The sequence below is a fragment of the Notolabrus celidotus genome, chromosome 11 (genome assembly GCF_009762535.1).
Source record: "Notolabrus celidotus isolate fNotCel1 chromosome 11, fNotCel1.pri, whole genome shotgun sequence".
Lineage (NCBI taxonomy): Eukaryota > Metazoa > Chordata > Actinopteri > Labriformes > Labridae > Notolabrus > Notolabrus celidotus.
This window is the reverse complement of record NC_048282.1, coordinates 20,717,426-20,734,124: the sequence shown is the minus strand read 5'-3', so window position 1 is coordinate 20,734,124 and position 16,699 is coordinate 20,717,426. Positions and strand designations below refer to the sequence as shown.

General features: G+C 41.0%; 1 protein-coding gene across 3 annotated transcripts in view; it reads left to right on the top strand.

Annotated features, from left to right (window-relative positions):
• dlgap4a (discs, large (Drosophila) homolog-associated protein 4a) overlaps positions 1-15,152 on the top strand; it is a 119,958-nt gene extending 104,806 nt beyond the window's left edge. For all 3 annotated transcript variants that reach the window (XM_034695813.1, XM_034695815.1, XM_034695814.1), the window contains 6 exons: positions 6,279-6,733; positions 6,826-6,923; positions 8,195-8,622; positions 10,635-10,726; positions 11,926-12,078; positions 12,680-15,152. In XM_034695813.1, the coding sequence (XP_034551704.1) occupies positions 6,279-6,733; positions 6,826-6,923; positions 8,195-8,622; positions 10,635-10,726; positions 11,926-12,078; positions 12,680-12,904 (1,451 nt within the window). In that variant the 3' untranslated portion in view covers positions 12,905-15,152. The remainder of the gene's footprint in view (positions 1-6,278; positions 6,734-6,825; positions 6,924-8,194; positions 8,623-10,634; positions 10,727-11,925; positions 12,079-12,679) is intronic.
• The last annotated feature ends 1,547 nt before the right edge of the window (positions 15,153-16,699 follow it).

The window sequence follows — 16,699 nt, the reverse complement described above, 5'->3', positions numbered from 1 at the left end:
ACGCCAACTCTCTAGGAACATATTATTCAACCGAAAGCAAAAGCACAACAAATACAAAACTGTCTGCGACACCTGCGGCATGTCAGTTAAAAAAGTGAAGTCTGGAACTACTCCGAAAAAAACAATGAAGTTAATGTGCAGGACAAGATATGTGGTGTTAAACTTGCATACCATAGAAATACTAGTTTGATGCTTAACCACATGCGCTTAAAGCACAAGGAGAAGACAGCGGAGACGGATAACAGGCAGTCTCACATCACGTCTTTTGCTCGCCCCGTTAGCACGTCGTTGTGATGAAACCAGAGCAGAGAAGAATAGCCTGCTAATAATCTAAATTAACTTTTATTTATTTATTTTTGTTTACGGTTAAAAAAATAAAACGATTGCAAGTACTCGAGTAATCGTTCATTAGGTAATTCATGTTATCGAGTACAAGGATTACTGTAAATTCCCATCCCTAATATGAGATCAAGGTTTTATACCTCTAATGCTTAATTTTATACACCGATAGATTAACGTGTCGGTTTGTAGTTTTCCCAATGAAATCTAAATTATATTGTTTTTTCAGCCTACATGAAATGACGTCTTGTACCAAGACTAGCATTATATTGTGCATTGATTTTGACCAGATTTAAATGGTATTTTGATGAATGTAACACCCTATGTGCCTAATCTGTTAGTCTGAAGTCATGCTTAGCGGCGTGTCCTGGTCTAGTCTTTCAGTCTGTAATTCCCTCTGCCTGTCAGCCTGCCATACTTACACTATGGCTGCTAATCTTTGACGGAGCTCCTGCCACCACCTCTTTTCACGCTCGTTGGCTTGTACCCAGACGTCTGGTGGGTTTGTTTTTTGCTTGTATTTGAGCGTGGCTCTTCACTACAAACTAATGTTGTTCTTCAGTCTCTCCTCTCACAAAGAATCTCCCTCTGCTGCCTAATGAACACACTTAATTAAGAGGCTTTAAGATCGCTCAACAAAGGAGCTCAGCAGTAATCAAGACTCCTCAAATCCCCAAACCAGGCAACTGAACAGGCTCGCCCAAGATGTGAAAGAAGCTGCTTCTGCTTTATGTTAAACCAGGCCTTGAAATAGTCCGTCATACACACTCCAACTTTGTCCTGCCATAGAGAGCCCATTAGTGGTCATCGGATAGCTCTCAGACAAACCTGATGATGGAGCCAGACCATATCCTGGGTGAGAGACTGCGTGTCTTTCGTAAGTGATGCGATTTAGGGATCAGAGTGGTGTTGACAGCGTTGTAATTGATCCAAATTGTTTTTGCGGGGCCCCTGAAAGAAGTGAGTCATAGACAGCTACTGTCCACAGAAGTTGTCAAAGTAAAGGTGTAGAACCATGAGGATTTCTCTTTCTATCTCTCATACAGCTTGGCCGAGAGTGTACCCTTCATGTTCGGACTTCATCTACTATGAATCAAAACTTGAATCCATTTCCTGCAAGTGTGCAAATGATGAGTTGTTCAAATTTTACACAACAGAAAGGAGACGTTTGATGAATGATTTATTTACACAGATGATATTTCCTGTTTTTGAAGTAAAGTCAGATCTCTTTCAGAAGTCCAATCAATGATCAGTTATACTTCTGCTCTAGCTCTGCCTGTTGAAAAAAAGACTACAAAAAGCATGAGATGAAACATAGCCTGGACGGCCGGCGTTGTGTGAAATCCCATGGCGCCTTAGTAGGTGGTTGGATAGATTTGTCGTATTGCCGTGGTACTTTACTTGACCTTTACATATCCTACAAACAGAGAGCAACTTATTTAGAACATCTCCGTCTTTGCTAAAGTGTTTCCACCAAGCGGCAACCTCCGGTTTCAAGCGATGAAGCCCATGCGGAAGTATCATAAACTGCAATACATCGAGAATCTGCTTGAGGCTGACGTGACGCCTGGTCGGTAACACATAGCTGTTGGCTAGGAGGCTCACACTACGTCACACTCTACCTGGTTGAGTTCCGCATTTCCAATATGGCTGCCGTTGCCGATTGGCTTCAAAACAGCGCTCAGGAACAGATGGGTGATGCCACGGATACTACGTCCATTTTTTAATACAGTCTATGGTTTCCACACACTGGACCGCAATGGTGGCTTGATCATTTCTTGCTCGCCGGCTTCTCCTCTGCCAAGCAGCCATGCTATGTTTTATTGTCTGCTGGGACGTGGTGAAGACATCACAGACAGGCAGCCTGAATTGAGTAACGTCTAAGGTCTTATCATTAAAAGTGCCAAAAAACATATCCATATAAAGTCTGCCGTGCTTAAATCCAATGAGTTATTTCCTAGTATCGATACAATCGATTTATTACCTTTTTAAAACGATGTTAGATTGATATATGTCATCTGGAAGGCCTACTTGCCGAGCACAGATCGATGTAGTCGGATCATAGGAATATAAATTGGTACATCGATGTAGTAGATGAATCGTTACACCCCCAACTAATTTCATTCAAGCAAAGGGTGTTTATGCATACAGGTAAAGATAAATGAAAGACTGACTGTCTCAAGATCCTTAAAATAATCTTACTGCTCATTGTAGGATGAAAGGAGTAGTTGCTAAAAGTTGGACACTTAAGTAAAGATAATGTGATATTGCAAATGGCACAAAAGCCACGACTTTAACTATGCCAAAAAAAGTCAAATCAGTTGTACCATCACCCCCTCTGCTGACCCGCCACAAGCTTGTGATGGATGATGTTTCTAAATGAGTACGATAGAAGTGTTCAGCTGATAGCTATTAGCATGCCCGTCCTCAGAGATCCAGGATCTGGGCAGCTTATCCTTCTCTTAATCACCTCTTGGCAGCCTGCCCCTTCTGTAGGTAGGTGATGTTGAGCCAGCCGTCACACTATATGTTGCATTAAGGTGTGAATAATCTGCATTTAGCCCACTTTACCATGACTGGATGCTCATAAACATTATTTAGTCCACTTGCTGTATCCTAGATCTCTTGTGGAGCTGAGTGAAACTTGGACGTGTGTCATTAAAGGGTGTTTAGCATAGATTAGATGATCTATTACACAGTAGTAATGTTTATAATCAACTTAATAGCTTTAGTGTGTGAGTAAGAGATGCAGAGGAGGCTTGTATTGAGACTCAGGGTGTTGCTGCCTGGTTTCAGTAATTAACCCGGGGAATGTCATGAATCTCTGCTATGAGGACGACAACCGGTACGTCGGTCCGTGGGAATAAATGTCCTGTTGTTGGTTTGATGACGAGATTGTCACTGAATGCCAAGGCTGCATGAGTGATGTATGAACTCCACAGCCATGTTTTGTGTATGTTGGTGGGATTTAATAAGGGCTTCACTGGTGCTGTGTGAGTCACAGGCAGCTGACGGAAGTGCAGCACCCTCCCAATTACAGGGTGTTAGGCTGCTATTCAAAATTAACCCACTACTAGAGTGAAATAAATACTACAATTCATCACTAATCCAGATTGGTGAGCTTTAAATTACCTCTCCGGTCAGACAGTTTTGATGGCATGTCCCATCAATCGTTTGAGAGCGTGGAAATATTTGTCTGCTTTTTGTATTCCTTCAGTCGCATGGTAATAGTCAACCAGCTGTGTAAATAGCATCTACACAAAATCCCCTCCATTCCTGCAGAAAGCCTGTGTTTTCCCTGGTTTCTCATGTTGTTGTAGTGCTGTGGTTAACTCTGTATTATCCACCACAACCCTGTACTCAGGACTGATGACAGGGAAAGAGGCACCAGCCCCCGTTCCTTGTGCCTGAGTCAGTCTGTCTCGGCCCGTTGGTTATCCGCTCTCAGACCTTATTCCAGTTTCAGTGGAAAGAGTCTGTGAACAGACGGTTCACGTGTGACTCAGAGTTACAGTGTGACGCTTAAGTAGTCTATTTTATGGGGACTTGATCTGCTCTGGTTTAAATGAACGGATACAAATGTTACAAGGTATTATTTTATTACTTTGCCAAGCTTCTCCGCGTCTGATCTTGTGACAATATTAATCAGCAGCACATTTTATAAAGACGTCCAAATGACACAACTCGCGTTTCTGTAATCTTTTACTCGATACTTTGTAGGGATGTACATTTAAAGTATTTTCCTTGATCAATTTTTGGAAATGTTACCAATCAATTATCGATTAATTAATGAAAAAAACATTATTCTTACGTCAAAAACAATGCCAAATACATTTTTTTTCAAGCGGCAACTCCAGTCTAAAAATGAGTCCAATGTGGAAGTGCTGAAAACTGCAGTTCATCGAGGATCTGCTTGAGGCTGGCTCCGGAAGTACCGGAAATCACATACACACCAATTCAAAAAAGCTGATCTTTACATCAGAAATAAACATGTTTACAGCCTGGTACAAAAGACAAGTGTAGTCTGAATAGCTCATTTCTCATTCGGCACACACTGTGAATTTTTTCTAACGCAGCAATTTTGAAGATATTGAGATTACGAGTCTTCCAATGAGAGGCACAGGTGACTTGATTGACAGGGTGAAACACTAGCTGTTGGCTAGGAGGCTCGAAGCCCGCCTCTTTACGTCACAATCACTCGACAGCACTAATATGGCTGCTGCCAACAATTGGCCTCAAAACAGCGCTTCAGAAACAGATAGGTGACGTCACGGATACTACATCCATATTTTATACAGTGAAAAAGTGAAGTGAAGGCTCATAATACTAACAGAAAAGTGCTTCAGACTCACAGTGTCCAGTTTCTGTCTACACGTTCTTATTGAGAAAAATAAACGTGTATGTTGTCAGGTGTCAGCCGGGAGTGCAACCGGGTCATAATCAGTCCAGCGGCAGAAAAGCCCAAACGGCTCTGATGTTGTTGGTCTGCAAACATAGCGTACTAGCAATTCCCAACACTCTGTTGTCTTTGTATCCAAAGGTGGGAAATGTCCTGTTCAAAGTTGTCAACCTTTGTGTCTATGTCTTTGTTGGCAGCAGTTGCATATTGATCCTCTTCAAAAAGTGCATGTGGAGATCTGACGCGCAGCCGCCAGCCACCAGCTGAGCGTCTCCGCTGTGCGCAACACCTTTAACAGCTGATTCACATTGAAACATGCTTTAAACTTAAAACACCTCCCTGATAGCTGAGTGTAATATGAGACCACATGATGTTTGTTCCACGTGACGGAAAATTGAAAATAAAAATGCGTGTTTCGAGTAATTTCTTAACAATCAATTAATTGCGTACATCCCTAATACTCTGTCATCACAACAGGAGATCTGCGCGTGAACGAGGCGCGTTCATGTCGAAGCTTTCAGTAACGATCCAAAACTAAGATAGTGCAGAATGATAAAACAATCATAACATCCACTTAGTGCTGCTCCCTAAAAGTCAATAATTTAGATAATCAGTCCAGGAACCCTCAGTGAGGAATGTCATTTTACCTGTCAATCATCACACTATGTTTTTAAAGAGCAATACAGCAGACAGAGCAGCTCAGGATGCATGGCTGATCATCACTGTAACAATCAGAGTCTAAAAGCTATCAAACAACAAATAATTCATTATTAATGGAGATTGAAATAAAGTGCAACACAACACCGGGCACAGACTTTCATTTCCTTTAGTTTTATGATCCACTCGGCTCTGCTGCTAACAGTCAGCAAGGAGGACTGAAGAACCAGTATTTCTAGAGGGAGACTCGTACAACTTCTTTTTATGCCGTCAGCAACCACACCAGAATGATGTCATGCTCTGTTTAATGCCTGACTAGTGACGAGGTAAAGCTTGAGATTTGATGCTTGATTTGTCACTTCACAAACAGTGGGACATAGTTAACATGAGAATTAAATTCAGACACTACCTGAAACATTTGACCCAATGATTAAATCAAAAGCTCAATGGGATATCTCCTTTGTTGTTTGCCTGATTCTCATGGTTCTTGCAAACAATAAGAGCAAATGGGATTTTTTTTTATTTTCTGGGGCTCAGTATGTTCTTGAAGGCAGTGTTGCCTTGTGTGAACGTCACCAAAGCAAAAGGACTGTGAAGGTGTTGCATGTTAAGGAAGATCCCTAGAGACACACTGACTTCAAAGAAACACAACCAACAGCAGGTTGATAGGAAACAAAGGTGTAGCTTGACAAACAGGCTGATGGAGGCAGCAATAAGGGCAAAGTGCAGGTTTGTTTATGGTTTTATGTTCTAGCTTTGATAAGCAGCAGGTGACTTTGTCAAGAAGCAAAGTTTACTTTTACTTTTGCTCTTTTAATGTGAAGGTTATAAGGTTTTAAGCTCAGTATTCACCCCTTTTTTTTCTATCTCCCTTCTCCATCAGAAGTCAGCAATAGGAGAGCTCCGCCTCCTGTCCCACCCCGCACCACATCCAAACCTCTCATCTCAGTGACGCTGCAGAGCAGCACAGAGTCGGCCCAAGACATATACCTTGACCAGCAGGACCGGGGCAGCGAGGCTAACAGCCAATCAGGACGAAGCAACTCCTCTGACAGTCTCTGTAGCATCCGCACGGGCAGTCTGGCTAGGGTGCCCAGGCCTCTACCAGTCCCTATCCCTGTCCCTGTTGTAACCCCTGCACCTGCTGCAGCCACTGTACCTCCTGTTCCAGCCCCTCGTGACCTCCACTCCACCACGCCCACCCCAACCACCACAACTATCTCCGCTAGCACTATTTCTACATCATCCCAGCCCCAACATGACACCCTGAGCTTTGGTGCCACCCTAGAGCAGCCCCCTACTGCACCCAGGAGGAAACTGTCCTCTATTGGAATTCAGGTAAGAACCATCTAACCTCCATTTGTGTTCACTTACAATTTTACTTCTCAAAGTGATATTTGACTGTATTTTTGTTGTCTGTGGTGCTTCAGGTGGATTGCATTTTGCCAGTCTTAAGAGAGGAACCACTACCACTGACTGTACCCCTCAAGTTTCAGTCTATTGGAGTTCAAGTGGAGAACGGCAGGCCGTGAGTATACTCACATTTTTGTCGCAGTGAATGATAGTCACAAGTGATCTGGTGGTTTATATCTGAAGCTGTCTGCACAGGGTTTACAAAAAGACAGGATGTACTTTAGAGGATGTTAGAAGAAAAGATATAAAGTCATACATGCACCATGTATACTAGTTATAAGACATTATCCAAGCAGGTTCAAAGAAGTTGGTCTTTACAGCAGAAATAAACATGTTTACAGCCTGGTATAAAAAAGGTTTTGTCCAAATAGATAATTTTTCTATTAACACACACTGAACAGGGTGGATTTTTCCTAACGCTGCAGTTTAGAAGATATTAAGATTACAAGTTTTGCATAGTTAGAGTTACAACTGACTTGACTGACAGGTGGGAACACTGTAGCTGTTGGCGAGGGTCAAAGCCCGCCTCAACGCCGCCTCTTTACCTCACACTAGATCGACAGAAATTAGGTTGAGTTCAGCATTTTTCAATATGGCTGCTACCTGCGATAGGCTTCAAAACAGCGCTTCAGAAACAGATGGGTGATGTCACGGATACTACGTCCATATTTTGTACAGTCACTGGTGACTTTACAAAGGCTTTTTAATCAACAGAGGCTAAATGACTTCATTAAAGAGGGACAGCAATGTCTCCCCATTTTTGCCGTCACCAAACAACCCCCCCCCCCCCCCCCCGAAAAATCAACTGGTTTCAACGACAAACAGTGTTGCCTATTATCCCTCCAACATGCTTATGTATTTCACAAGACTAGATGAGACGAGAAGCATGCTTTCTCCTCTATAGCTGCACACATTCACTGTTATTAATAGTAAATCTGAAGCCTGTGCAGCAGTCTTTTCTAAGGTCATCAGCAGTCAGTCTGGCAGCAGCACAGCAGCCCAGGGCACTGATTGATGTCCTTTTAATCTTGTTTTGACTGTAGAGAGCTGAACATGCAGAGAAAATTGTCATTTAAACTTTGTGGTGCATTGTAATTTCCCTTAATCACATTTGTTTGACAGCCCACCTCCTTTATTCCCCCATGCTAATTTTCTCTGAAGCAAGCAGTCCACCCTCTTTTATGTTGCATCCTCCCCCCCGCATACATCTCTCATTCTGTATGTTTTGCGACTCTTTGTGCTCCTTTGCAAACAATCATACTGCCCCATCAGCTGACATCACATCCTGTCAGTTAAATGCACTGACCTCAATCTGTTACTGTGGGACATGTTTGACACACCACTTCACTGTCTGTCAGAAGCTGATGTTTATGCATGTTTCTGCAGTCTCAGCCGGGACAGCAGCATGGCCTCCAGACAAAACACAGAGGCCGAGCCTCAGGAGCCCCAGGATGCCGCACCCACAGAAAACAACACAGCCAACTGCACCAACAGTAAAACAGAGAATACCAGCGCGCCCAGCAGACAGGATAAAGCCATGGAACAGCAGCTCCTTAAGCAGAGCTCAGTCTCATCCAGGATACCGACATCGCCCCCGGAGACTCTGGACCCGGCTTTAGACCCCTCCTCGCTGCCACCGCCTGATCCCAGCCTGGAGACCGGAAACTATGGTGATGCTGTCCAGTCCAGCACGCCAGCTTGCCCCAGAGATGGGAACTGGTTTCTGAAGCTGCTGCAGGCGGAAACAGGCCGCATGGAGGGCTGGTGTCAACAGATGGAGCAGGAGACCAAAGACAACAAGCTGTCAGAGGAGGGTGAGTGAGTTACATGAAGTGACAATGGAAGGAAAGTCACATGGGCAAAAGTTTGGTGTGAAGTTGAAAGTCAAATGTGATTAAAAACAGAAGTACAGATTAGTTTGTGAGTTAATAACTTTGAGGTTAACCAGGGCTCGGTCTCCTCTAAGCATGATGGGAAATAGCTTCAGCCTTTTTATATGTTCTGTATGATGCAGGGACGTATATGTGAAATTGAAATTAAAAGGAAGCTCTTTAAATTTAACCTGGAATGTATTCTGACAGACACTTACATTTCCCAGTGTTAGCTTCATTGATTTTCCCTCGAAATTTCAATGTAAGAGCTGAATTCTCTGTTCTTGAGAGAATAAGGATTACTTTCAAATCCCCTACAAGTAGGACGATATTTCAATAACGATAATTATCGCGATATAATGTTTCTCGGTTATAAATATAAAACATTTTCGATAAAAATAAACATGTAATTACACCCCCCGGCCACTTAAAATGGAGGGGGCGCTAATCAGCCTGAAACGCTAGTTGCCGCCCAACATTTGACAGAAGAAGAGGCATTGAACAGCCAATCATGTCGCGGGGTGAGAAGGGTGGCTTAAAGACGTTCAGAGCTGAATGTTAACACAACTGAGACAAGGGACAGCGAGTGGTTACTGTCTGACACTGTGTTGACTCTGCGTTAACTATTAACTTAATACACTTCATTAAATATACTTTCAGGATGTGGGTAAAGGAAGAGCACATAGACAACTTCTGCTGTGCATTTCTAACATGTTTAATGTCCACCGCGACCGTAGGACAATGGAGCACCGAACGAGCGTGATGCATTCACTGTAGTGTGGGAAACAATATTACTCTGCCTGTAACCTTTAGTAATCTTAAAGGGGAGAGCACTACTCAAAACAATACTCCACTTAACTGGTACACAGTACACAATTTTATATATGTTTGTTGTAAATTTAAATCAAATTATGAAAATAACCTCAATCTGAGAAAAATAAGAATCTACAAACTAAAACTTTGCAAAAATCTAATTTTACACAAAAGACCTGCTTCTTGTTAGCACCGTCCGAGATGATGGATTCAAGAAGTTTATCAGAAAACTAAATCCAGATACAAACTGTCTGGTTTCTTTAACATTCACTCAGGACCAATAATCTGCATTTAAATTTAAATGAAAGAATGATTTGATATTTATCGTGATACTTATCGATATCGACTGATGTGAAATATTTTATTGTGAAAACATAATTTTCCATATCGCCCAGCACTACCTACAATACTAAAGAAAATAGATCCTCATTATAGAATCATAATACAAAAGATAAGTAGCCCATCAAACATGAAGTCCATCGCTGTCTGTGTTGGTGAGGTTCACAGACAGGTTATTGGGTCAGACCTCGTCCACATTGACTGCAGACAACAGTCGGACACAGTCATTACAGCCATTGACTCTCTGTAACGCTGCTCATTAGAGTGGGAGGAAGCTTTGTTTTAGCTGTAACACAGCCGCCGAAGAGTCATTCCACTTTCCCATCTCCCAGAATCCCACTCAGGCTTTTAGGCCGATCCATCTCTGCAGTGTCTTAAATATGAATGAGCAAGGAGCCGTCCAGCTGTAGAGGCTCCATCCGATTATCATTCCTCCTGCTCTCTGTGGGCCTGAATTATGAATTTCCATTTACATGCAAATAAACTGCAGAAAATAGCTGCATAAGGATAATTTGTTATCCTCCCTGAGATTGAGTTACTTCTAAGGAAATCATTTACCGTCACAGAGTGTTAAACTGCGAATGTTAACATGAATATTTCATTACGAGACAACAGCAATAACTCTACAGTCATCTTCAAACAGCTCTCTAACCCTTTTATGTACTGTGTCTGTAAAGTGCTTTAGGATCCTTCTCTGGAACTCAGAGGAAGTGTTTTTATATCCTTTTTGTTTCACGTCTACATCCTCTGATACCTCCTCTCTAAGTGTCAACAGTGTAATGATGATTTCTTCTCTTTTGTAGTTTTGGGGACGATCCGCACTGCAGTGGGCAGCGCTCAGCTCCTCATAGCTCAAAAGTTTGAGCAGTTCAGAGGACTCTGTAATGAGAACTTGGTGAGTGGCACCCTGACATCCTCTGAATCTTTCATTTTCCCCCTCCCCTATTTCTAGGTTTTGGTTTGCCTCTCAAGTCTTCTACTGACCCAATTTATACTCATCCTTCTTCTGCTAACTACATTTGTTCTACACACACACACACACACACTGGCATGCAGAAAACTTCTCATTAAATCACATTCATAACTGGCATATATCCTGTTGAGCAGACACATTACATTTCTGATTTGTTTATGTGACACAATTATCCCAGTTCCTTCTGGGTAGATTTATTCTGTCACATGTCAGTTATGATGTAAATTTGATCTGCTGAGATGTTGATTGGTGTCCAGTGATGAGTGGAACACTGAGAGATTTATACATGAGGAAGAATACAATACCTTCTCTCTGTGTTTTTTTTTTTTTTGTATAAAATATTACGTGAAGGGACTATCCCTGATCATTTCAAGTCTTATTTCAAATTAAATTCACAGGTCCACTCTTACTCACCTCGTCAAACTTTATTTCTTCGTCCTCCTAAATGTTTACTGTTTAAAACTGTTTATCTTTAAAATGTTATAAAGGATGCTTGAAAAAACTTTTAACCACTGTTACTTAATTATACTCATCATGCTCAACCACATACTCATAAACAGGTGTCCATACACATTATATTCCTATTTTGTACTTTTGAATTCTGTTAATGTAATAACTGTATTTATATAAATTGTTAATTTTGTTTATTCTGATGGTTTTTTTTTTTTTAGTATTAACTATTGTCTTTTTGTGTCAATTTAGTATTTTTTAATTAATTTTTGATATTAAGATAAGATAAGATATACTTTATTGGTACCCCATTGGGGGAAATTCTTTTGTTATACAGCAGCTTACAACAGGGGAAAACAACAATGTACTAACAAAGTTAAAAAATATAATAATAATAATAGTAATGAAAAAGGTAAAATAAAATAGAACAAAGTGAAATATGACAACTATTACAGATGTATACACACTATGTACACTTCTATTAGAACACTATTTGGGTGGAGTCTTCAAATAAGCTATCTGAGTTTTCTGCCTCTTCCTGCATAGTATATTACTTATCTTTTTTGTGTGTATTTTCTTTTAATTGTGCAAATAAATAAACAGAAACAGAAACATTATGACCGAAGCTTTTCGTGCCTCACCTCTCCTCTCTCTGATTGTCCTCCGACTAGAACTTGAATGCTAACCCAAGGCCGACGGCGCAGGACCTGGCGGGGTTCTGGGATCTGCTGCAGCTTACAATAGGAGACATCAGCATGAAGTTTGATGAGCTCTACCAGCTAAAAGCAAACAACTGGCAGCTTCCCGAGAAACCAGAGAAGAAGGTGATGCCTGGTGCCAGAGAGTCTTATTACTGAGTGTACTGCTGTAGAATAATACGCCCTAATAGAGTTGTTCTGAATATTTATGCGATTATGTTGCCAGGCTTTAAATTTAGGGTTGTCAAGCTGGCTCATGGAAAAACTCTGTTTACTTAAAAAAGCCTTTAAGCTGTCAAACATCTGTGGCTAAACAGGAACTAACTACAGCATATCTATATTATTTAACCATACATACTATATTATATTATGTCTTTGTCCTTCCTCTACTTTAATGATTATTTTAACATACAAGAACAGACGATTAAGACTAGTCGGTAAAGTTTCCTGCATAACTCGACTTTTCACTCAAGCTCACTGTGCTGATCAGATTTTATTTACATGGTATTTAAAAGAAGAAATAATGGGGTAAAGACATGGAAACTTAAATATATCTCTGTACTTTTTCCTCTTTCCATACATATCCAACCTGGAAATGACTGAAATCAAATCCATAATTTCCTATACTCATAGGATTCATGACATTGACATAGTGCTGGTGTCTGTGTCCCCACCTTGTACCACACTGTACCTCATTCCTCTCCCTTCTTGACATGATTCCCTTCAGGAGGAAAACAAGCAGCTTCCATCATCTGTGCCAAAGAAGCAGTCCAAACCCAAGCTGTCGGCAGGGAAGGACAGGAGCGTGGACTCAGCTGTGGACAAGCAGCGGCAAGAAGCCAGGAAACGGCTGATGGCGGCAAAGCGTGCGGCGTCAGTACGACAGAACTCTGCCACAGAAAGCGCAGACAGCATTGAAATTTACGTCCCCGAGGCCCAGACCCGCCTCTGAGAGCGAACCAGCACTGATCATCGAGCAAAAACCCTGACTCACTTCAGACGTTCATTGACACAAACACACAAACAAATCTGAGACAAACACACAGATGTACTACGGATGCACAGAGGCCTGATCCCTGATGATGGGAGGGGATCACAAGGCACAGAAAAACAACCCAAAATAATGCAGATCATCACCCTGCTGCCATGGGACTGAAATAATCTTGACAGATGTTTAAAACTATTGTTATTGTTATTATTGACATTATAATAATTATTATCTCCTAAAGTATATCAGGACTGTCTTAAATGTGCAAGTATCTTGGAGTAAGGACATCCTGTACCTTGTGAGCTGAAGAAATCTTATCCCAGAAGTTTACTCTCAAAAAAAACCCTTCACTGCTGAGTCTACCGGCACGTCACGGCTGCCTGGTTTACGAGCTGAGCTACCATCCACACACACTCAGGACACACACATGCAGGTGTACTCATTGTCAACAGAGTCTTCCTGTTCTCTATTTGTATTAGGCTGCCACTCGTCGGGTGTGGTGTGTACGCTTTACTGTGTAAGAAAAATTTAAGGCAATGTTAATGTACTCAGAGGTTTAAAAATGCAGAGAACCAGAGGAAGGCAGTAGCATATATATTCTAAAGTATCACACTATTACAATGTTCATTTTGTAAATGTTGTATACCAGATTATTTGTTAGAAAGAGGTCAGTGTTCAGTACCAAGGTAGTTTTTTATAGATCGAGTACATGTGCTGTCATGATATATTAGCACTTGATGCAATCACTCACTCCGCCTCTCTCTCTCTCTCTCCTCTCTTCTCTCACAAACGCACACTACACAGTCTGTGTCTGTGAATATTCCCCATCGTTAAAGTCTTACATTTGTTTGTTTTTGTGAAGGGATGCGAGGGAATGACTTCCCAGCCAGTGAGCTACAGAGGAATGTATGAAACGTTAATGCATTGACGGATCATGTCGACTTGATCGCTGCACTTTTCCACTCACCTCAGATCAAGTTTGCCCCCCCCCCCCCCCCCTTATTTTGTTTGACTCATCATTCTGACTTTCACTGCATCCTCATGTGATGTAGGGGACCAAGACACTCACCACTTGATCTAGCATTCCCATTCAACCAGACTATGTGTGATAGGGTGGGGGTTTGCTTGCTTCTGGAATGGAAATGGAATAGCATAGCAATAATGAAGTCGTATCAGTGCAAGCAATGCAGTAGGCACCCAGTCTTAGATTATTTACGTCAACATTTCCAATAAGACTTTCCTTTCTTGAAGGACGAATGTTTTTAATGAACTGACTAAAGAATCTCAGGTTGAACCATTAAAAGTGAACAGTAAAAACCACTATGGAGGGATTATTTATTATATAACAACATATGAATCGGCCAAATGCTCAGAATCAATGCCAGATATCTCAATTCCAGACCTACTCAGTGTTCTAAAATAAGAGAAACGTTTGGCAAGGTTTGAATCAGAGTGGACCAGGCTTAATATGACTGCTAAAATCAGCAGTTTGCTTCACTCCCCCTTCTAGCAGCTTGAACTCCCACCCCCGTTTGTTGAGAATGAAAAACTGTGGTACATTTTTTTATTTAATTTTTTTTTTGTCTTTCATCCAAAACTAGGTCAAGCTTGACTTCTGTAATTATAATAATTAATGGTGCTGCGTGGGACTTCACATTGTGCCAAGACAGCAATGATCATCAACATTTCAGTGTCACTGATGCAGCTTTTATTTAAAGTGACTTTTTATTTAACCTGCTCATGAATTCAGCTGTCTGTGTTCGCGCATTCTCAGCAATGTTTGTTTGGTTTTTGCATCAGCTCACTCCAGATACACTATGCCCGGTCGCAGTCTAAACTCATGACACCCTGATAATGGAGCTGGTGTTTCTCATGTCACAGTTTTTCAAATGGAAACACAAGTGCCAAGGACACATGAGAGAAACTGGGCATAGCTGATACTCATGCACAAATGTAGGTTCACCCACTTCTTTTGTTTCTTTGTAAGAGCTGGCTCTCCCCCTACTGGTCAGTCCTTGCGTGACACTCCAGACATCTTTTTCTGCTCCATTTTGAGTCTCCAGTTAACATTAAACTAGAAATAAAGTTGAACTGGGAATGCTGACACAACACCAAGTTGTTGATTTTCTTATTCTCTCTTATTTGTATTGCATCAACTATGGACATGTGCATTTCATTGTCCAAAGAAATCATTAAACATCCCTTTGCTACATGTCCTGGTATCATTCTTGCTCTCTTTTTATCGCACTCATCCATAAAACTAATGTAATATTAGCTGCTGAGTTAATATTACACACAATTAGACCATAAGAATTAGATTAGACTTTCTATTGTTACTGTGTAATCTCTAAAAGCATGGCCTTCTCACATATAAAGATATACAAAGATCCTCACCAGTGGATTTTCAGTACTCCTTTAACTGGGTCTTGCACAGTGATCTGTAACTTTTGTAAGGCATTCAGGGTACGTACTGTGCGTAAGAGTTTATAACTGTGACACAATGGTGGAAACTCCTCTCTTTTTCATATGATTTGAGAGCTGGATCCCTTTATTTGCCCACACACTGAACTTTAAAGAGAGCATGACCTGATCAGGGATCTTCAGACAGTTTGTTTACCAGTACTTCCTGAGTTTTAAAGGGCTACAAAATGGACAAACTATGACCAGAAGATGCAACTCTGGAGGCAGACAATGCAGACGTGCTATTCAACCACCATGTGGGCGAGGCAATTTTCTCTGTGTTAAGTGATTTCTAAAATTTACAGAATTGCCTGAGAAGAGCTTTGTCAGTTGTTATGAATATGTTTTGGGTAATAATGGGGGTCATTGTGTGTGTTTGATGGACAGAAACAGAAGCCCATTCTGACCTTAGTGCAGTCATCTCTCTCTCTCTGGCTACATATCTACTGACCTCTCAGAGGTCAAGCTAGCAAAACGAGCAAAAACGATGTAGTTCCAGGACAACTTGTACTGAAGAACATAACTATGAAATAAGCACATATCTTACAGACGAAGGGTTGTTTAATGTTATGGTGTTATAGTTAGACACTGTGAGGCTAGTTTCTTTTAAGACAATAAATTATTGTGATTGCAACAACTTACGTGGCATCTTTTCTGTGTGAAATAAGCTGTAGAATTAAAGGGGAATGCCACTCGTTTTTTGAATGCATGTATACTTCATTTCCTTTAATATATGTTTAAAACAATTTACCTCAACCCACTTCATTGTTGTGCTTAGATCCGGAGTAGGTTATTAGTGTAAAAAAAGATAAGTCTTTGTGAACCCCAAAGCCACATTTTGGTTATTTTTTGTGCTCAGTTGTTTTAATTGTTTTAAAGCTTACAATAAAACAAGGGACAGCAAAAACACTCTCATTTGGTCCACTTATGTGGTCATAAAAAAAGGACTCTGAAGTTTCACAGGACTTTTCAAAAATACAGTCATGCATACTGTCCACACTGTGCTTTTTTTTATATATATACTTTTTATTTAGTAATTTTCACACAAAATAACAACAGCAACAACAAGGAAACAAAACAAGACAAATATATAAGACTATCTTCTGTGAGTAAACAGCTAATTTTTAACTCATCCTTGATCCACACTGTGCTTTTGGTCTCTGGATGTTCCCAAAATCATGATGACTGCCTTCCAAACCATAGATGTATGTGTTTTATTTATATTTCCTCAGCTGTGTGGAGGATGAAGGATCTTTATTCCCATGGTTTAGCATGAATTGTCAAAGAATTATATAAAAA